Here is a 22,803-nt window from a genome sequence, read left to right on the forward strand (position 1 = left end):
TCAAAGTTTTATTTGGTTAGTTTTATAACTTGGCTTTATAGTAAACCAAATTTATCTCCATACCATCTAAATAATGTAAAAATCTTAGATCTGAAAAAATACATTAGTCAGGAATCTTAGCCAAGATGTATGTTTAAGAAAATTAATTATGAAATCTAACTTTTAATATGCATGATAAATTTTTACAGAGATTGTCCAAAATAAATATATTTTAGACTTTCCATGGCAAATATTTCTTTAATTATCAAGAACAGATTTGTTTCTGAAGTATTTTTATAAAAATCCAATCTATATAAGTTTATAATAATTTACCCACAGTTGCCAAGTGATTTGCTAGCTTTAAGAACAAGTCATTAGAGTCAATTGCTTTTCAAGACTGTGGACCTATAGTCTTCAAATTCAGCATTTTAAAGAGAAACTGTAACTGTTGTTTTTAAGAAGTAGTTACTAATGTAGTTTTGATATCTGAATAACTAATTCTATGATCATTTAAGACTAAAATAATATGTGAAGAACGTATGTAAACTTAAGTGAGTGAATAATACTTAGTTCACAGAAATAAGCACTTAGTTCACAGAAATAAACATATTGGTTATAGTTTCCATTCTTCACATAGTATCATTCAAAATAAAGGATGCCGGAAGCATGGGATCAAAATGTATAGTCACAGTATTTTGATCTGGCTCTATGGCTACAATTGCCATTGATATTTTACTGTAGAAAAGAATATAGGGGCTGGAGAGATGGCTCAGAGGTTGGGAGCAGTGACTGCTCTTCCAGAGGTCCTGGCAATTCCCAGCAACCACATGGTGGCTCATAACTATCTGTAATGAGATCTGGTGCCCTCTTCTGGTCTGCAGGCATGCATGCATGCAGATAGAACACTGTATACATAAGAAAGAGAAAGAAGAAAGAAAGAAAGAAAGAAAGAAAGAAAGAAAGAAAGAAAGAAAGAAAGAAAGAAAGAAAGAAAGAAAGAAAGGGAGGGAGGGAGGGAGGGAGGGAGGGAGGGAGGGAGGGAGGGAGGGAGGGAGGGAGGGAGGGAGAGAAAGAGAGAGAGAAAGAAAGAAAGGAAGGAAGGAAGAAAGGACTTTTTAAAAAAGAATATAGAAAATTCTAGAATGTTTGAAGTTAAGTTGAGACATTTCACATAGAGGCAATCTCTCTGTGCAAATATTTAAGTGTCATTATGAAATATGTTTTAGGCTTTTTTTTTTGGGGGGGGGGAGTTTTGAGACAGGGTTTCTCCGTGTAGTTTTGGTGCCTGTACTGGATCTTGCTCTGTAGACCAGGCTGGCCTCGAAATCACAGAGATCCACCTGGCTCTGCCCCCTGAGTGCTGGGATTAAAAGCATGCACCACTGCTGCCCGGCCATGAAATATGTTTTAATCTGTCTAAACCACTTAGAGCAGCAGTTCTCAACCTGCAGGTCATGACCCCTTTGGGTCAGCCAGCCCTTTCATGGAGTCACACATCAGATACCCTGTATATCAGATATTTACATTATGATTCATAACAATAGCAATATTACAGTTATGAAGTAGTAACTTTATGGTTGGGGTCACTACAACATGAGGAACTATACAAAAGAGTCACAGCATTAGAAAGGTTGAGAATCACTGACTTAGGGGGAAATATATGAAAATTATTTAAAAGTTATCCAACAAACAGAAAAAATGCCAAGTGGAGAATAGTAGTATTTGTTTTCCCAGGTTTGGGAATGTCAATCAAAGACTGTCTGCTAAAATATAATAAATACCTGTGCACTTAAAGTAAAATCAGTTATGGTGGGATTTCCCAGTAGACATGAGACAGGCATGGGACTTAAACCAGATACTCAGAATAAGATAGGATCAGAGCTTCTCTTTACATTATGCCTACTAACTATTCATCTAGGAGTAAGGTGATTTTATCTATCAGTAGTCTATAATGACCAGTCTATAATATTTCCTCCTTTTCCAACTTATTTCAATTTAAGTTTCTGTTCAGACAGGAGATTCTAGTATTTGATAACTAATACTCTATGCAGTTTTTAAAGATTATAATTTGAACAGTTTATCATATCAAAAAATTTATATAAGTATTTAAAAATAAGTCTTATTTTGTTAGTTTAGTTGAAGAAGTCTGTAAAGTAAATGGAATTAAGTCTTACATAAATTTCAATCCATTTAACATTAAGAAAACTACAAGATTTATAATATGATATTTTACTCATAAAATTCAGTTTTATTAGACATCATTTCTTCAATATTTTTCATAGCAGAATCATTATGAGACTATATTAATATAATTCTGTTTAGCAATGAACCTCATACTAATTATATCTGTGTTATAATTTGTTATATTAGTTCTAATAACTGAATATAAAAGTTTTGAAATCATATGACAACTGTGTATAAATTAATTGATTAAGTTTTAAATTCTGTAGCACTCTTGATACCACTTGAAATTCAACCATTTTCAGTTACATAGTAGACTTAAAGAATTCACTATACATTGATCCCTATATTTTTGGCAAAAGAATAAACCACCCTAATTGTAGCATCTGCACTCAGGAATTACAGCCATAAAATTGACTGTCTTTGTGTGTGCTCTCTGTAGGGGCCAATGGGGGAACAAGGAGAGAGAGGAGAGCATGGTGAAGAAGGCTATAAGGTAATCACTGGAAGCTACAAATCTTGCTTTAAATTTGAGTAGAATTTCCCTGAAACTGTGTTCAGTTTCAAACAAAAGCAAACACCCTGAAATAACGAGCCATGCATTCTGTTCTGGATCAAGAGGTCACCTAGCTCTTTTTCCTGTCTACCATTGGCTTCTTCTCACTATTGCACTTTTTTCATCAGAGTGATGTCACCTGTGGAGTTATCACCAGGGAGGCTTTCCCTTCTTAAACCGATGTAGAACGATTTTGCCTGCCCTACCTAAAGTAGATCTATAGCTATCACTTTATCATGCATCCTTGTTTCCATCATGGTACTGAAATGTTATCATTACCTTATCACTTTTTATTTGTTTTTATTTTCTTTATTACCAGTCTTCACCCACCAAAATGTCAGGCCTAGGAGGATAAGAATCTTGTCCGTCTTTTATTATAACATCCCAATTTCTAGGATGCAGAATCCCTGGTAGCTAGTAGAAGTCCCTAAAGACTTGTTGAAGAAATAGATTTGGACTCATGTTCCTGTTGATGAGGTTTTATCTCTTGCCTGCCATCTCTTGTCTCTTGTTTCCAGAGTCAATTTCCCTGTCACTTTGGTCTCATTTCTTTGCTCACCAGATCCTCTGCCTGATCCCAGCATTACATAATCCTTGCTTACAGAGATTCTGCCATTTATAATTTGTCTCTAACTTTCCTCTCATCTGACTCAAACAGCAGCCTTGCCCTTTGCAGCCCTATAATATTGTTTATAGGTCACTCAACACATTTTACTGTCTTTTGTTATTATACTTTTTACTAGTTGGTTTTTTAATTACCTGGTGCCTTAGCTCCCCAATTAGAATCTAAGCTTGGTCTATCTTGTAAAATGTTTAGTTGGAAGCCCTACGTACAATTTGCTTTTAACAATGAACTGGGGGCTACTTGACCCAGTGCATCTCTGTCTCAAGGTAGATGCACTGTGATCACTACTGAAAGGCAGATTTAGATTAGCCAAGTTGATTAGACAAGCAGGTAGACAGATAATTGCCATTATTAAACTGATCCTCTCAAAATGTCTTTTGTCTGAATTCTTTCAATAACTAGACTCCCTGTCCCCAGCCATAGCCCCCCCAAATCCACTTACCAATTGTGTCATGTAAATCTCTGTTTCCCACACTTTCCCCTCTACCAGGAAGTCCTCTCTGTTTCACCTTGAAGGTGGATTCTCTGAGGTTGAATTTGTCCCTACTCAGCTTATACAATCTCATAGCCATTCAGCTCATCCCTCCACTGTAGCATGAGTCTTAAAAGTTCTTATTAATAAAATCAAACCCGAGGCCAGTTATTGGGGTCAATGCTGGTAGATCAGAGAGACAGAACAAGCCACAGCTATCTCACCTTGCCAGTTCCTCAGCTGGCCCTGTTTCCTCAGACTGGAAGCCTCTGAGTCCTCATCTAGAAAGAATCTCAGCTGAACTGTGTTGCTCCAAAGCCTGAAAGCTTAACCAGCCAAAATGCCTAACCAGCCAAATGCTTCCAGTTTCTGGTCCTCACGCCTTATAAACCTTTCTGCTTTCTACCACCACTCCCTGGGATTAAAGGCTGCTTTCTGGGATTAAAGGCGTGAGTCACCATGCCTGGCTGTTTCCAATGCGGCCTTGAACTCACAGAGATCCAGAGGGATTTCTGTCTCTGGAATGCTAGGATTAAAGGCGTGTGCTAACATTTTCTAGCCTAAGTATCTTGTGGCTTTTCTGTTCTCTGACCCCAGATAAGTTTATTAAGGTACACAATATTTTGGGGAACACAGTACCACCACATTTCCTCTCTTTTTGTCTAAAATTTAAAAAAGCTTGTAACTAATACAAGAAAAACTATCTAATAAGTATATACAATATATAGTCAAAAATTACATTAACCATGTCTAGTCCATTAAAATTTGACAGATTCAGATAAAAACTCCATTATATATATTAAAAATGTCCAGTCCAGTAACATCTAATAAACTCAGACCAAAATTTTTTCATTACTTATCTTATTTAAAACAAGTAGTTCCTTTTTAAAAGTAGATTCCATAATCTCCCTTTTTATCTTATATCCATATTCTCTTTTTTTTCTTTTCATAATAGACTCAGTAGTCTACCTTTTGTCATTTTATATCTTCCCCTTTTTCTTCAGTGTAGATTCAGTGATCTACCTATTTATCCTATTATTTATCTTTTTTCTCAGAGTAGATTCGATGATCTATCTCATACCTATATTCTCTTTTTCTTTCTAGGGGTGAAGATATCTTTAGGGAATCTTGAAAAGAAAATTTTTGGGTTAATTGTCAAGTCCTGTATCATTTGTCACAAGTCCTGTAACAAGTCCTTGTTCAAGTAGTCTGTCAGGTTGGATCATCTCAGCTAGTCATCTCGAAATTGTCCTGACCAGTTTGTAGTCCAATGTAGATCTTTCCTTGGTGCTAACCAGCTTAATGGCTTTATCATAGTCCATGTGGAATCATCTTTGTGGAGTCCTGTCTTCTTTTTGAAGATTTCAAAGTTACTGTTAGGCGTGGTCATGGTTCCCTGTAACTTTTTGTTGTTGTTGTTCCTTCTCTGTGGTTTGGAGTAATCACAGTCTGATAAATGTCTGTCTCTCGGAACCATGAACATTCTTCCCTAGAACAGAAAATCTTCACAGCAATTTCTCCCCACCATCTGTCTTGCCAAACTTTTCCAAACTGACCTTTGCCGATGCTTTCTTGTAACACGATGGTCCTGGCAACTCTTCTCTGAACCAGCAGCAGTAAACCCTTCGTCCCAGGTAGCAGCATCACTGCAGTCACCAACACGATGAGAAGGAGCTGGCAACGTGGAGCAGCAGCCTCTGCTTCCATGGTCCCACCACTGTTTGTGGCTCAGTCCCGGGCAGAAACTTCTCCTTAGCAAGCCTCCTAGGCCGGCCTCTAACTCGGGATCCTCCTGCCTCTGCCTCCTTCAGTAAATCCTACTGGCGTGCGCCACCACAACTGGCCGAGTGTAGCTCGGGTCTTTTCAAGAATTCGTACCACGAACGTTGGGCACCAGATGTAGCATGAGTCTTAAAAGTTCTTATTAATAAAATCAAACCCGAGGCCAGTTATTGGGGTCAATGCTGGTAGATCAGAGAGACAGAACAAGCCACAGCTATCTCACCTTGCCAGTTCCTCAGCTGGTCCTGTTTCCTCAGACTGGAAGCCTCTGAGTCCTCATCTAGAAAGAATCTCAGCTGAACTGTGTTGCACCAAAGCCTGAAAGCTTAACCAGCCAAAATGCCTAACCAGCCAAATGCTTCCAGTTTCTGGTCCTCACGCCTTATAAACCTTTCTGCTTTCTACCACCACTCCCTGGGATTAAAGGCTGCTTTCTGGGATTAAAGGCATGAGTCACCATGCCTGGCTGTTTCCAATGCGGCCTTGAACTCACAGAGATCCAGAGGGATTTCTGTTTCTGGAATGCTAGGATTAAAGGCGTGTGCTAACATTTTCTAGCCTAAGTATCTTGTGGCTTTTCTGTTCTCTGACCCCAGATAAGTTTATTAAGGTACACAATATTTTGGGGAACACAGTACCACCACACTCCACTAATATCATCAGACAGAATTCACCACTTTCCTTATGCTCTTTCTCAAGATTTTACAAAACCCTTCTCTGTATCACATTTAAGTTTTGCTGCTTCACAAGAATGGTCATTGTCAGTGTTTACCAAGATATACCAGAGTAGGAAACGAAACTTCCAGAAACTGGTTTATCATTGGTGAGAACTGTGCCTTGACTTCATAGAGTCCAAAGAGGCAGTTGGTGACTATGTGGTCATTGTGGAAAGGCCTCCCTACTATGACAAGCCAGGGAGGCAGCAAAGTTGTGGTTGACTGTAGCTAGGGTTTTCCTGCCTGGCTCACAGTCAGGACAAGTCTCTCTCACCTGCCAGTCTCACGGCCACTCAGACCCAACCAAGCAAACACACAGAGACTTACATTGCTTACAAACTGTATGGCCATGGCAGGCTTCTTGCTAACTGTTCTTATATCTTAAATTAACCCATTTCTATTAATCTATAAGTTGCCACGTCACTCGTGGCTTACTGGTATCTTAACATCTTCTCATGGCGGCAGCTGGCAGCCTCTCCTCTGCCCCAGCCTTCCTGTTCCCAGAATTCTCCTCTCTCTAGTCCTGCCTATACTTCCTGCCTGGCTACTGGCCAATCAGTGTTTTATTTATCAATCAATCATCCACAGCAGTTGACCATCACCATCCTGAGCTTTGTAGCTGGCTCAGACTTTCTGGGGATCCTTAATATAGTGTCTTAGTTAGGGTCTCTGTTGCTGTGAAGAGACACCATGATCATGGCAACTCTTACAAATAAAACATTTAATTGAGGTGGTGTCTTATAGTTTCAGAGGTTCAATCTATTACCATCATGACAGGGAGCATGGCAGCATCTGGGAAGACATGGTGCTAGCTACATCTTGACCAGACAGCAGTAGGAAGTCAACTGACAATCACACTGAGGGAAGCTTGAGCAAAGGAGACCTCAGAGCCCCACCCCCACAATTACATGCTTCATCCGACGAGGCCACACCCACTCTAACAGAGCCATGCCTCCTAACAGTGCCACGCCCTTTGGGGGCCATTTAAAGTATAAAGACTCTTTTTCCACATCATACCACATTTACAGGCTTCAAAGATTAGGCACCATCCTAATCCACCATCCAGTCCTCTGCATTAATTCACATTTTAAAACAAAACCAAAAAATACCATATTTGTCCAACATAATATACCAGATTCATCAAAATACTTCTCAACTATATGTTCTATCCTATTTCAAAGAAGGCTCTATATTTAAATTAAGTTCTAGAATACTCTGCTTCCATTTTAAGTGATAACAGTCTAGGTCACATGACTGAGCTTACTTGACTTAATAGACTCTTTTCCATTCCTAGGGCCATGTGGGTGTGCCGGGACTCAGAGGTGCCACTGGACAACAAGGGTCCCCAGTATGTTGTGAGAGTATTCTATAATTCCAACATTTAAAGAAAATCACATTAATACAGCTCATTTCTTATTTGCTTTACATGAGATTTCTCTCTTGACTCCTATTACAGGGTGAACCGGGCGACCAGGGTGGACAAGGCCTGAAAGGAGAGAGAGGACCTGAGGTAAGTGAGACTTGTTGGCGTAGGAAAGTGGTCACACAAGTGACGCTGTTTGTTATTATATCAAATAGCCGTCCTGAGTGGAGATCACTGTAGGCCCCTTGGGGACCAGGGGGTCCAATCTTATGCCAAACCATGACTGAGTAACTTATATCTTTTGACTAGGATCTAAATTGCTCTTCACCCGTCCTGGCCCTGTAAAAATCACCTAAGGATATCCCCAAGGTAGTTTCAAATGGAAGTATCAGCACTGCAGAGTGAAAACTATCGGACAAACAGACCCAGGTGTAGAAGTTACGTATAAGGAAAGCCCCGGCATGTGTAAACTATGCTGAGAAGTGGAGACAGGTGGACCCCTTACCAAGTTGTAGGTCAATGAGGGAGGGGTATTTCACAACCACCTCTAAGACCAGCTCCATAGAATCAAATGCCCTCCTCTGGCCACCATGGGCAACTGTCCTTATGTGCACATACCTCCACACAGATAACTTAAAAGTAGAATACACATATGTATAATATTAAAATCAAATACATCTGTTTTTTAAAGGGAGCAAAGCCTGAGGAACAATACTCAAAGTTGTCCTCTAACTTCCACATGTATGTGCTCATGCACCTGCACACACATATGCACTTACATATGCACAAGCACACACACATACACACACACACACACACACACACACATACACACACACTAAGTAAAGAAGGATTAGTAAATAGTTACTGAAAGTATTAAAACCTGGCCTGGATGGAGAAAAAGAAAGGCAGAGAAACATGATAGTCTCCACTTTCCCTTAGCATTTTTAACACATACAATGGGAAAAGTTGTGGAACAAGCTATAAGCTCATAGAACAATGCTACGTGTTACCCAAGAATGCAGAGGCTTGTTCAGGTTTTATCCTAAAGTGCCTAACGTTTTCTAATTAAAACTTTCATGTTTATCGGGTTTTCTTTTTCTTATTTGACATATCTCTTGAAAAATAAACTTTCTGGTTTTTATTAGTATCTGTTAAAATTATAGCAATGAAAATCAAATTCTCTTATGGGACAACTGCCTTCCAGTGAGCTGGGGAGTTGTCCCTATGTGCTAGAGCGACAAGGAGTTGCAGCCATGCCTTGCCTTCTGCACGATCCATGGAAACCAGTTGCTCTCTGCTCTGGAGTGTGCTGGCACATGCTGTCCAACCACGCAATGCAGGACCTCTTAGAGTTTATGCTAGCATTAATTGCTACAAGAATAGCCATGATTATGCATTAGTCACTAAGGACTCCTTTGGTGGCCAGATGAGTCCTGTCCAATTGCTGTCTTCTTGTTTTTGCAAAGCTTTATTTTTTAGATTTGGAAAACGGACCCTTAAAAATCATCTGGACAGCGATCTTGTTTGCGAAATGAAGAAATTTAAATCCCGGAGAGATTATGTGTTACCTAAGATCACAGAACTAATTAGCAACAGAAACAACTTAATTTCCTGAGTCTCATTAGTGTACAAAAGCGACTGCTTTGAAATCTTCTGTTAATTATAAATTTTTTATAAATTAAAATACAGTTAATCCTAACTTACTAATGAATTCATTCACTGGGTGTGGGAGAGTGGGTTCCTCTAGAAAGAAGTCAGAGCAAAGGAAAACCACTCTATCTTGCAAAGATTCTTGTGATGCAAAGATAAGTGAAAGCCCCTGTGAGCCTCAAAGCCTTCTTTTCCTCTCAACACAAACCTTCTGGGTTTTAGTGAATGGCAATTTTCTTGGTTAAAAAAGAACAGGGGGACAATAGTTCTTGCATAAAGCCCTGAATTTGTGTTTGCTCTCTAAAGTTGATCACTCAAAGGAAGTTGGAGCTAGCCAAGTGTTGTGATAACTATCCTTGAGACTTTTTTAAAAACAACAAAATCAAAAAAATTAAAAAAAAAAACAAACAAGGTTTCAATTAACAGAGAACCTTAAAATGTCCTTTGTCACAAGAACTACATCACCTTCTCTAGTCAGAGAACCAGTGGAGCACCCAGGAACGGAAGGCTTCCAGAATGTTTCCTTATGGTCTATTAGGTGTATTTTTCAATGCAATCGAAGCAAAGGGGAAAATGTACCCTGAAAAAGCTTCCTACAGAGTCATTTGCCTTTCTATTTAAGGACATCCCATCTGTGCATTTATGAAGGACTTATATTCAAATAAAATAAAATGAGTAAGCTAAGTCTGACGTCACAGAATATGTCTACTTTATTATATTTGGATTTGGAGGGTTAGTTGGAGTGTGACTGTTTCCCTTCATAAAGTAATAACCCAGTTACTCATCCAGTGAGAGCTTACACAGCAGCATATTTCCTTCACCTGAGACCACATCTAAGTTCCTACTGGGCAGACCACTCTGTGCAAGAGGAGTATTTATTAGTGCTTAGCTCTTAGTTATAAAACTAGTAATGCTAGTTTTGAGACATTTTAATATACCAGTTCTCATAATAAAATATAATACAGTACAAGAATCCCTTTATCTGGGCTTCTATAACTAAGTACCATGGAATACATAGCTTGTAAATAACGGAGTTTCACTCTGGAGGCTGAGTCCAAGGTCAGGATGGCAGCATGGTCAAGTTCTCATGAGAGTGCCAGCTCCTCACTGTATCCTCACTAGGAGAGAAGGGGACTGGAGAGCCCTCTGAGGTCTCCTTTAGAAGAGCACCAATCCCCTCTAAACCTTATCACCTCCCAGAGGACCAGCCTTTACACTTCATCATTAAGGTCAGAATTTCAACATGTGAATTTGGGGAGCACGCAAACATTTAGTCCATAACAAGAGCAATGTTCTGCATGTACTGAAATCTCCATTACAAGATAATACAGCCTTTTTAGCTTCCCTGCCGGGCGGTGGTGGCGCACGCCTTTAATTAATCCCAGCACTCGGGAGGCAGAGCCAGGCGGATCTCTGTGAGTTCGAGGCCAGCCTGGACTACCAAGTGAGTCCCAGGAAAGGCGCAAAGCTACACAGAGAAACCCTGTCTCGAAAAACCAAAAAAAAAAAAAAAAAAAAAAAAGATAATACAGCCTTTTTAGCTTCCCTGCCTTCTTGCAGTTAAAATGACAATAACTATAATAAAGAAATTCTTCTTAGTCTAAATAATCCAAGACAGAGGCCAGAATCTTGGTATTGGTTAAATAATTACTTGTCAATGGGTGGATATTGCCATGACTACCCTTCTAGCATTAGGAAAACGACCTTTTAAAATATCTCTCATATCATAAAATTCCCTTAGTGTTGTGCTAGTAATAACTGCTTTTAATGCCCATCCAAGTCTAAAGGACATTCTAGTTGTGATAAGTCTTTAGATATAGCCCTTGGAATACAGCATTTAACTTCTGAAATGATCCCCAACCTAAGGATCATCTTCAAATGTAATTGACTGTAATAGAGCCTAATCTTCTTGTTTGTGTTTTGTTATTTGAATGTTTGAAGCACATACATAAAAATGTGCTAGAAGTAGAATTTTATTTGTATTCTTTATAATAGAACTTAAACATCTGTCCTGAATGTCCATCCCATGTAGTAGTAGACCGCTAAATGATGGGAATCTAATTGGTTAACTGCCTCTAACTCCTCTAAAATACTCAAACATGCTGCATTTGACATACAGTGTTTCCCATTTGCTTTTTTCTCTCAAGACTGCAGTAGCATTCTGAGTTGCCATAGTCAGGAAGATAGTGAGAAGGTGACTTTACTCTTCAGGCATCCTTCACACATCCACCAAAATGCATGTCCTCCTTTGTGGCCCCCAACACACCATAATCCTACTGTGCTGGCCCCACCTGGGGTGAGAATCACTGGCTGAAGTTATATGAACCATGTTTGCATGAGTAGCTTTCTGAGTCTTGGGATTACTCAGTACATACCACCAAGCCCAGTTAAACAGTTGAATGTTCTGTCTCTTCCAGAAGATGTCTTTTTTCCTCTATGGTGACATGCATGATGTATCTTCTCAAATATTTAAGGCTATCTTCAAAGGTGTAACATCTGAAATGATTATTCATGTATATGTTGTTAAGCTGTAGCTTCAGCATGCTAGCCTTAAGAACTTACCATCCCAGGCGAAAACAATCCTGTCTAGGGTAACTTCAAATGATCTCTGAGAAGTATGTCTGGTAATGACATGATTCTTTTCCTTATTTGTACACCAGGTCACTGTTTTCCATGTTTTTCATCTGAAAATAATTTGAGGATATCATGAGAACAATGGAATGATTTGCAAGGGCTGACTCTCTAACTGTCCTGACAGACCAGTTACTGTTGAATCAATTAAGACTTAAAACATCTCACACATGGAAAAACAAACAGGCCTTGAAAAATAAATACCTATTTTTTTTGCAAGTGTTCTTTATGTTTCCATGGAAGCACATTTTGGCTGTTAGTTCACATCCATCACCACACAGTTAGTGTCTTGTGACCAGGAACTTTGCCTCTGAATTCTAGCATGTAACAGATGCCATGATACATGATACTCAATAAATATCTACTGAAGTTAGCCACTTTTAAAAGGAGGCATAGACCCTGCCTGAAAGCAAGGACATTCACAAAACAGTGCCTTTTTAGAACTATGATTTGAATTTTTAAATCCGAATTCAGAGCAAAAAGGAAATTCATAAGTGATCTGTTCAAATTCTCCTACTTTCAATTTTCCATGATGGAAGTGCCCCCACCCCTACCCCCAGGAGAGATAAATGGCCATTCCAGTGATAGACAGCTAGTTATGTGTGCTTCTGTGCCATTCAGGCCTTAGCATTCTCTTCCATGGCTTGTTTAAGTCAGCCTATTTCTATCTATTAACAACTGTGCTTTCCATTTTCAGGGTCCTAAGGGGAAAAAAGGAGCTCCTGGTCCTTCTGGGAAACCTGGCATTCCCGTAAGTAACAGACCTCTTTTATCTTTCTTGTTTTTCTAAGCAGAATTGACAACTTTAGCAAGCAGAATAGTTTGGGGCCATTTATGTCATGTTGGATAAATCAGACGCTCTTGAAAAAATTTCAAACCCATACTGGAACACAGAGGGAACAAAATATGACCACTAACTCAAAACCAAACTTGCTGTTTAAATCTAAGTCCCTGCAAGTGAGGGATGCTATTTTCCTGTGTTATGGAGCCCTCCCTGTGGACACTTACTTCTCTCTCTTGGTGAACCACTGTAAACAGGGAACTTGGAAACATGACCAAGTAAGTGGTAACAAAGGTCATAGTCAAGTGTAATTAAAAAGACATGAGCTGGGTTTTAATTGGAGGCCTCAGCTTCTCCTTCTCCTGGCAATTAGAGCAGACAGTCTTGGAGAGAAAAGCAGTCCTTAGTCCCAGAATAAAGATGAATTTTACCTGCGCATCGGTGTCATCCTCCAGCTCCTGGGTAGGCATGTGCTGACTGATTAGTTAACAAAGAGAATGCTTCTGATGCTGCCCAGCCAAGACTTGCTTCCACCAGCCTGCATTGGGACAAAGGGAAAAAAAGATAAATTGTAATTACATTCATGTCAAAGACCCTACAAATAAAACCCAATTGTTCAGGGCCAGCCATGATGGTGAAGGCCTTTAATCCCAGCACTTGGGAGGCAGTGGCAGGGAGATCTCTGAGTTTGAGGGCAGCCTGGTCTACAGGGTAAGTTCCAGGACAGCCAGAGCTATTACACAGAAATACCCTGTCTTGAAAAACAAAACAAAACAAACAAACAAAAAACAATCAATCATTCGTTCAAGAGTGGAAACAAGATATTCAGGCCTATCATCAGTCATATGACTGTCTGATTTCAAGGGAAACAAATCGCATCACAGTCTTTATTCTTGGGGAACGCATGGTGCAGGGTGTTTGAGAAGAGCCTGACGCCTGCAACTCCAGCTCTCCGGTGTCCATCTCTCATCTTTTCTTGACAGCTAGAGAAAGATGGACTGACACAGTGAGAAATATCAGGAAATCTCACTGAGGCTCAGGAAGTTACACAATAAATTGCTGATTTGCTTTCACTTTTGTTTAGAGAAAGTTTTCTAGGGCACTTGGACTGAAACCATATTTGAAACTTATGGATGTGAAGTAAATGTTGTGCTATGGAGTGTAGCTGGACAGTTTTCTCGGGTCCTGCCAAGCCCTGGCAGTTCGACAGCCCACTTATAAAATAAACACACAGATGCTTATATTATTTAAACTGTTTGGCCTAATGGCTCAGGCTTCTTGTTAACTGTTCTTATATCTTAAATTAACCCATTTCTATAAATCTGTACCTTGCCATGTGGCTCATGGCTTACCGGCATCTTCACATGCTGCTTGTCATGGCTGCGGCTGGCAGTGTCTCCCTCCGCCTTCCTGTTCTCTCAATTCTCCTCTCTGTTAGTCCCGCCTACACTTCCTGTCTGGCCACTGGCCAATCAGCATTTTATTTATACAGAGTGATATCCACAGCAGTGGAGTTATAGCCTAGATCTGTTTAGAGGACATTTTAAGGCAACTCTCTTATGGATATATATACTAAATCACTAAAAAATAGAGACAATTTTATCTTGGGGCAAGGTCCAGAAATATAAAACCTTTTCTACACCAGGAAATGTCATCTGCCCAATATGTCTCTGTAATCAAAATAATTTTTAATTACCAAGGGACTTCCAGGCCTTCCCGGGCCAAAAGGCTTGCAAGGATACCATGGAGTAGACGGCATGTCAGGAACCCCTGGGAAACCTGGGCTCCTGGGAAAACAAGGACTTCCTGTGAGTACTGCAAATGCATGCATGCTCCCTATTTCCTGTGCATTGATATCTTTTTAAGGACCATGGGGACTGGGGTTATCTTTCTCATTTCAGGTATTAGCTCAGATTAAGTCAATCATTTCTCTCGTTGTTATTTTGGAATTGTACTAATGATTTTCAAATATGTCAGTAGGTACATTCTCTTGGATATTTTATACCTAGTAATCCATAGTAGCAATTTATATATTTTTGTATGTGTAAAAGTTTAAAGGTAAATAAATAAAGTATAAAGAAGCTCCATTTTGTGGCTCCAGAACCAGGCTATGTTTTGTGTTCATCAAATGTCCTCAGCCTTCTTTGGAACATTTCGGTCTTGGCGGTACCTCAAGTAGGTTCTGCCCAGAATAATTTTCCCTTTGCTTTTACAGCCCTAGTATTTTCAAGAATTGCATGGATATTTCCTGCATTCATTTAAGGGTGACACAATGATACAAATTCATTCTTGTTTTAAATGCAAATTTCTAGCTTATTCTATCAGAAAATTTAAAACCATGTATTTTTAAAGAGTTATTTTTAATAATGTGTGTGTGTATCTGTGTGTGAGTATATGGTCATGGGAGCAGGTACCTGAAGAAGCCAAAAGAGGGCATCAGATCTTCTGGAGCTGAAGTTATAGGAGGTTGTGAGCTGCCTGATGCAGCTGCTGGGAACTGAACTCCAGTCTTCTACAGGAGCACCAAGCATTCTTAACTGCTGAGCCATCTCTCCAGCCCCCAAAACCGTATTTTTGTCTTCACTCAATCATGTTCTCTTTTCCTTTTATTAGTGTCCACCTAATCCAGATATGTTTGTCATCTCGGGTTGTATTTTCACTTAAAACATTAAAAAAATTAACTGTCTTCTTCCAATAGCCCAGTAAAATTTATTTTTTTAAGTTTCCATTATTGGATATGGCTATCCATTGATTTGTTTCTCTTTTCTTAAGTAATAAATCAATCCTAGTTGTTTATTTACATCTGGCAAGGCAGTGTTCATAAACCCAAGCCCATATTAATATTCTTCTTTCACTATGGTGAGTTACCTCATATATTTAAAAACAAAAAGAAACTGAAACTATTACCTATTCAATCTAAGTTTTTGAGAAATAAATATGTACTCAGGTTCTATTTGGAAAGATGAATATTTTTAAGGAGTTTTTTAAACACTGTTTCTATTCATTTTGGAGGAAACACATCAGAACATCAGATTAAGACCTAGACAGATGTGACATTAAAGGTGAATATTTAATTAAAATAAATATTTTATATTCTTCTGACAGTAGTTATCTGGCTAAAAAGGACTTTCTTCCTCCTCCTTTTCCTCCTTTTCCTCTTCCTCCTCCTCCTTTTTCCTCTCTTCTTCTACCTCCTCCTTCTTCTTACATGATCTTACCGTGTAGCCTGGATTGCCCTCACACTCAACCAGCCTTTTGTTTCAGTCTCCCTAGCACTGGGATATAATGAGGCATTATAGGCATATGACACCACACCCACCACACCAGAGGACTTTCTTCTGAGATCCCAGTCTAAAGGAGTATTTGTGCACTGTGCCTTCAGCTTTCCTCTGGAAAGGCTGGGTTTTGCTTTCTCCCGTACTCAGTCACATAGTAATTGACCAGAGGTCCCTGTGAATAAGCTTTGGAGATGCGTCAGAGAATACACCTCTCACCATATTGTAGGGTTTTCCTCCAGGAGAATCTGCTTTCCCTCAGGGGATTCTGGTCTGGGAATTAGCTCTGAATCTAAGAACTGACTGAGATTCTCAGTTCAACATATATCCATAAGACCTACAGGTTTTCCAGTTTAACATCAACATATTCTAGTAAGCCATGACATATTTGGTTGATTCTGTGGGTTCCTATGTTAAGTTAAACATCGCCACAGATCTGTACAGATCAAACCATTCTGATTCCACAAAGCTGTGGCTCCATGAAGCAGCTGCTTCTACCTTTTCTCTGATAACAGATTGCTATCCTGGGTTCTACTATTAAGGCATTCCAAAGCTCCCATTTAACAGAGACACAACTCCAGGGCACTTCTGAACATCCTGATAAAGAATATTCTCTGGCCCTTTCCAGTGGGACAGTGGCTAATTCCAATTACATACAATAAATGCATCTCCATGCTTCTGTCTACCTAAGCCTTTGAACCCTTCATACAATACAGTAGGGAAACTAGCATTCAACCTCATTGACTGTAGGTCACAGTGAAATCTAGGCTTCAAATTGCCAATCCACCAGATATTAATATTGCTCTCCAGTGTGCCTGCGTGTCCTTATTCATGTTCTACATACTAATTGATTTTATTATATAAATAAGAACAACCTATTTGAAAGTTATAGTCTAATACAGCTAAAAATATTTTTCAGGTAATTTTCTATTGTGATTCTATTGGATTTTCAAGTAGATGATATCTTTAAATAGTGGCAAACTTACCTCATATTGATTTCTTTTCTAAGTTCTCTGGTACCCTCTATGCTGTATTTAGAAGCATCAGGAATAGCAGGAAATTGATGCTCTCGTGGAGGTAATGCATCTTACATTTCTCCACTTGGAGCATCTCCATCTTCAGTCCATCCCCCTTGTCCTGCATTATTTCTTGGTTTTTATAGACATCTTAGTTTTCTTCTGCTGGTTCAAAAGTTGCCTGTCTTTGCCTGTTGTCCATGTGGCAGTAATAGTGAACTTAATAATCAAGCACATATGTGTTTAATCTGTGCTCTACTTATCATACCACTGTCTGTAGCTTCCTTCTAACACAAGAGGTGGAATGTGTCTGAAGTATGTTTGTCTCTCTAAGACTCTGCCCTCCACTGCTTCTTAATGGTGCCTCAGATTTTGACTATTAGGTATTATGTGCCTACTTCCTGTTTGTATTCTCTTCCTTTCCTACATTTTTAATTAAACTACCCAAGCACCAATATTTTCAGTATCCTTTCTAATAAAACCGTCTGACTTTGTAAGGCAGCCCACTGAGCTCTTAAATGATAAAAGATATCACTTTTACTCATGTTTATAAGACACATTCAGCATTGTACTGGAGAGTCTACCAAACACAGTAAGGTTCCAGCCAGGACAGTAACAAGAAACAAAAGTCATCTAGATGATAATGGAAGGAAAAATTGTCTTTATTTGCACATAACACAATTATCCACATAGAAAATCCAGGATTCATTAAGAAACTAGTTTAGCAATGTTGCAAGGTGGATGAGCCATACACAAAATTGAACTTTTACACTTGTATGTTGTTTGATGGCAGAATTCTGAGAAAAGCACTGTTTGGGATTCCACCATTATGAACCATCATAGACTGTACTTACATAAACTATAATTGTGCAGCTTACCACAGCCTGTGCTATGTGGTGTAGCCTTTGCCTCTATTTGTACATCATGTTACAGTACTGACTATTGTAGGCTTGATATCATAACACTATGGTGGTTATTTATGTAGTTGAACAGCGCTAAACATAGAAAAGTACACAGAAAATGTGCAAAGTGTTTGTTTAAAATGGGGGACTGGACTAAAACACCAACAATGTCAACAACCCTCTGACCTGGGGAAGGTTTTGCCATTGCCAGGGGTCTGAGGCACTGAGCTCCTTGACGTGGCCCTGCTCATGTCAACACAATAAATTCACTTAGGGCTTCCTCTGCTCCCCACGGAGGACTCTACTCTGGAGCTGCTAACGCTAGTGCACAGTTGTCCGCGGCAGTAGCGGTGTCCATAGCACCCTGTGTGGTGTCCATAGCACCCTGTGTTCAGCAGCAAGCATGGTGCGGGTCTCCGTGCCCACACTTTGACTTCCTGACTACCCTTTGATTTTCGTACTTTTAAACCTGATTTTCATTGTGATTATGTGAGTTACAATGGTCTTTTTCCCCTCTAAATTATCCAGGGTCAAGTTCTGGTATTTACAGGTAAAGTTCTAAAACAGAAATCCAGTAAAATGACCCTCAGAGCACTGCGATTTAGTATGTGGAGAGCATTGGCAACCTCGGCAAGGAACCATTTGGTCTGATTAGCGAACTGGACCACTTGAGGAGAGAACGGAGAATGACATGTCAAGACGGTCAGACCATCAGATCCTTCAGTGGAGAAGCTGAGTTCTGGATGAGAAAGCTGGGTAGTAACTAGAGATAAACTGAAGGTCAGAACTTACCTCTAGTGAGACATTCTGAGCATGTTTAAACCCTCATGAGAACGGCCTCAAGGTTGAAGATCTAATGGAGAGAAAAAAAGAGTCTGGGGTGAATTATTTGAACAACAAAGCATGCATGATCTATGGCCACTTCTTAAATTACTCTAATCTTGGAACAACTTTTAAAAAGAGATTTGAGCCACACATTCCTTTATATGTGATCAGCACAGAAAGCTCATTGAACTTGATGATTTAAAAAAAACTAACATGAATTATAATAATATAAATACTGCTACAATATACCTCCCAGGGCTGTGAAGTTAAGTGACATCTGATATTACCATTAGAAAGCAATTAAGTAGGCATCAGATCATAGCCATCACCTACTACTTTTTAACATTTTCACAGGATATGTTGGAAAATTTTTGCATGTATAGTTAGGATGCTGGGATGCCCTGAGCATTTAAACATGAATATCTATCAAAATAAAAATAAATTAACATTCTCTTATAGACTGTGCATTGCAAGCCGAATGTTTGCACATCTTTGGAGCATTTATGAAGATGGAAGTGTTTTCCTTAAATATCTCTGCTCTCTACAGAATATTTTATATGAAATTAAGATTGTCATGCTTTTTAAAGAATACACTAAACGAACTGAAATATTCAGTGGCTACCTGGTCATTAGCGCGAGTAATGTCCAAGAGAATAATTTCTAGAACAAAAGTAAAGCTACTGGGTTTTTTTAAGCTATTTTGGAGGAAATAATATCATTGCTAAATGCAAGTAAGATTTCTGAACTATTTTCAACCAAGAATAAGGACATCTTTCCATTGGCCTTTTTTTTTAAATCATGGCACCATGGTGTTCTTTGGCTTACCTTTAAAGACTGCTGGGTTTATCCACTTAGAAAAATATTTATTCTAGGGTTTGTAGCATTATGCAACTGCCTAGTTTTCCTAAACAATGTTCTTTTTTCTTTCTTTTCTTTTTTAGTTTTGATGTGGCCACGGATTTAAGAATTCCTGGCATCTTCACTCTGCAGTTTCAATGTTTTTCAAGGTCATGTGACCGTAGCTGAGGGATAGATACTAGGGAGGCTCAAGTTGCCTTTGTGAATTTCCTTTTGCTCATATGAGTGTTCTGAGGCCAGACAGTTTAGCACATCTGTAGCAAATGAGTCTACCATGCTGTTTTCATTGAGTTGGGCTTCTGTACAAACACAGTACCTCAATCATTTAGGAAAAAAAACTTTTCCTTGAAAAAATCATAAATCCATTTGTCACCAAAATGAAGACTTACCAGCCTTTTTTTATTATTACTTTTCTTGCTATGCTAATAAAACTGGTTTTTGGAAAGGAAGAAATGAAACTAACAACTTATTTTAGGACAAATCAAGGCCCTTTCAAGCCTGATTTTGCCACTCATCAGGTGAACCTGTGTCTAATGTTGTCTTAAAAGAACACTGAGAATCTTGAGTTTCTCTTCTGCGGCTGGTACCCCGGCACTGTATAAGAGGAAAAGCACACTTCAGCAACCCACCCCTGACCACCATGGGAGCCTGGGTCCTGAGCACCCACAGCCCTGCTGCCCATCTGGTCACTTGTAACCTATGACCCAGTCACACTCAACTTTTGTTCCTAAGAGGATGCTGTTCTGCCTCTAAGTGTTTTAGAGAAACACACTTGTGATGGACAAGTCTCTGCTGGGCAAATCCTGTCAACTCTTTGTTATGAAAGGCTGCTTATCCAGTTCGGGCTTGATCTCATTAGAACTCTCTCCCTCTTTTGCTATGCTGCTTTCGTTGGGCAGATTTCCTGCTCATTAGGATCTCTTCCAGGACAGAACTCAGATGGTGTGCTAGCTTATTAGTACCAAAGTGAAAGATTTGCAGAAAGAGAGAACTTTCCTAGTTGGATCTTCAGTGAACCCCACCCCATCAGATACAGCTCATACTCCATGGAATGGTGTTCCTTTGGAATCTGGCCTCTGTTTACTTTGCCAGCCCGACATTCTGCCCTGCTCTTCATGAGTACTGCTCACTTCAAGCAAAGTAACAGCTAAGTTATCAGTGTTTACTATGTAACAGACACTGTTCCAGTGCTGATTCTATGTTAAGGTACTTAACCCCTATGAGGTCAATGTGGCTATTATCTCCAGTTTACCAGAAGGAAGCTGAGACCCGTAAAGACTAAGAGCTTGCCCAAGATCACACAGTCAACAAGCACAGGAACCAGAATTCAAAACCAAGAAATCTAGTGTCAGCACCCTGCTCTTCACAATGATGCTCTACCCCATGAAGTGTGCTTACTTTCTAAGCTACTCCTCCCAAATGCTCTCTACTCCTCTCCTCACCTTCCATGCAAGCCATTTATTTCCTCGGCTTAGAAAGTTCTTCCACCTTTCCATTTAACTTTATGACGAATATTTTCTTAGCCTTTCAGGACTCAATACAAATTTAATCTAACTTTAAATGAGAGTCCTATCTTCTCAGAACTTCAGTATACTCAGGGTACTTTCTCCAGCAGAGCACAGTTAATTTATATGCCAATTGTTTTTGTTGTTTTCTCTCAAGGGATTGTAAACTCTTGTATAGCAGGTCTTGTATTTTATTCTTCTTTGGATGCCTGGCACCTTGCACATTGTCAGGCTCATAGGAGAAGCCCTATAAATCATTGAGAATTGTTCTTCATGTGGTCACTATGACTTGTGTTAACTAATTAGCATCCTAAACAACATCTATTAAATGGGCATGTCAATACCTAATTTATATGTTTTTTACTATAATCAAATGATATATTGTATGTAAAGAGCCTAACACATTATCTGAGCTTATTGAGTCAATATTGTCTCTATCTAGTAATAAATACAAATGCTTATTCTAATATTACTTTAGAACACAAATATTTGTTCAGTGTCTGATATGAGTGAGGAGTGATAGAATGTAACAAAGTGAACAAAAGCTGACCTCATGGGATGTCCATGAAACAGCAAGAAATGTTAGCATTTGACCTTTAACAAAAATCACAATTTATGGATTGATAATATGGGCCAATATAATGGTTGGGTACTAGACTATAACTAAATAAATAGATGCCGCAGATAATTTCAAATCTTGTTTAGTGCAAAGAAAGAAACAAACAGCTATGTGATAAAGCATCATGGGAGAGGCAGGTTGTACATGAAGTTTAGTAGGGAAGCCTCCCTGAGAAGGTTATAAGGAACCTGACTGAAATAAGATGAATCCCAATATGAAAAAAACCTGCTGAATGAAAGGAACCAAAATGAAAATGCTCATAATCAGGAAAGAGTTTGGCCTGTTCACAGGATTACTGAAGGATGGAGTGAGATACACAGATGTGATATTAATTAGCTTTGCTATAGGAAGGTACACATTGATTTCTTCACAGCAGTAACAGATGAGACACATGCAAGAACCAGGCATACATGAGCCCTCTTCTGGTGCCTGGTAATGCTGTGATTGCATGTTGAGACCTAAGTAAAGGAGATTTCACACAGTTCCCCTGTATTGCAGTGGCATGTTCACTGTTCAGGTTTTTCAGGATTAAGAAATGATCATTTGTTCTAATTAAAACATGTAAGTGATGCCTGTGAGGAAGAACAGCACAATGCTGGTGTTTGCTGCATCTGAGTGAGAGGTTAGTTTCCTAGACTTGGAAATGACACAAGTCAAGCACCACTGTCCTTCCCCGAGTAAGACTTGCCTCAGTTTACTCTCGGTGTCTAAGCTTTAATACATTTAGATGCTTCAAACTACCTCTCAACTTTAGCATGCAGCTCATTCATAAATCTTACTCTAGCTCTTGACCATGTTGCTTTTGATTGAAGCTGTAGGACAGCATTATAAATCTGGCATAATTTATATATGCTGTAGCCTTGCATATAACTACCCATAATTACTAGCCCAAGTATTTTTAAACAGCCACTTCTTCCCTAGGAGAGATGTATTTAGTGAATCAAATAAAAGAGAACTTTGTCTTCATGCAGAAGTGGGTCTAGCTGTTACGGTAGAGGAGGAACAGTGTTCTGTTTATGGCTTTTGGGTTTGCTGGCTTTAAAAAAAAAAAACCTGCACACTTA

The 22,803-nt window shown here is 39.2% G+C and overlaps 1 protein-coding gene across 1 annotated transcript in view; it reads left to right on the top strand.

Annotated features, from left to right (window-relative positions):
• Col24a1 (collagen type XXIV alpha 1 chain) overlaps positions 1–22,803 on the top strand; it is a 293,451-nt gene that overhangs the window by 198,314 nt on the left and 72,334 nt on the right. The window contains exons 43-47 of the mRNA XM_059266384.1: positions 2,603–2,656; positions 7,606–7,659; positions 7,768–7,821; positions 12,656–12,709; positions 14,440–14,547. Coding sequence (XP_059122367.1) covers positions 2,603–2,656; positions 7,606–7,659; positions 7,768–7,821; positions 12,656–12,709; positions 14,440–14,547 — 324 coding nt within the window. The remainder of the gene's footprint in view (positions 1–2,602; positions 2,657–7,605; positions 7,660–7,767; positions 7,822–12,655; positions 12,710–14,439; positions 14,548–22,803) is intronic.

The sequence above is a fragment of the Peromyscus eremicus genome, chromosome 6 (assembly GCF_949786415.1).
Source record: "Peromyscus eremicus chromosome 6, PerEre_H2_v1, whole genome shotgun sequence".
Classification (NCBI taxonomy): Eukaryota; Metazoa; Chordata; class Mammalia; order Rodentia; family Cricetidae; genus Peromyscus; species Peromyscus eremicus.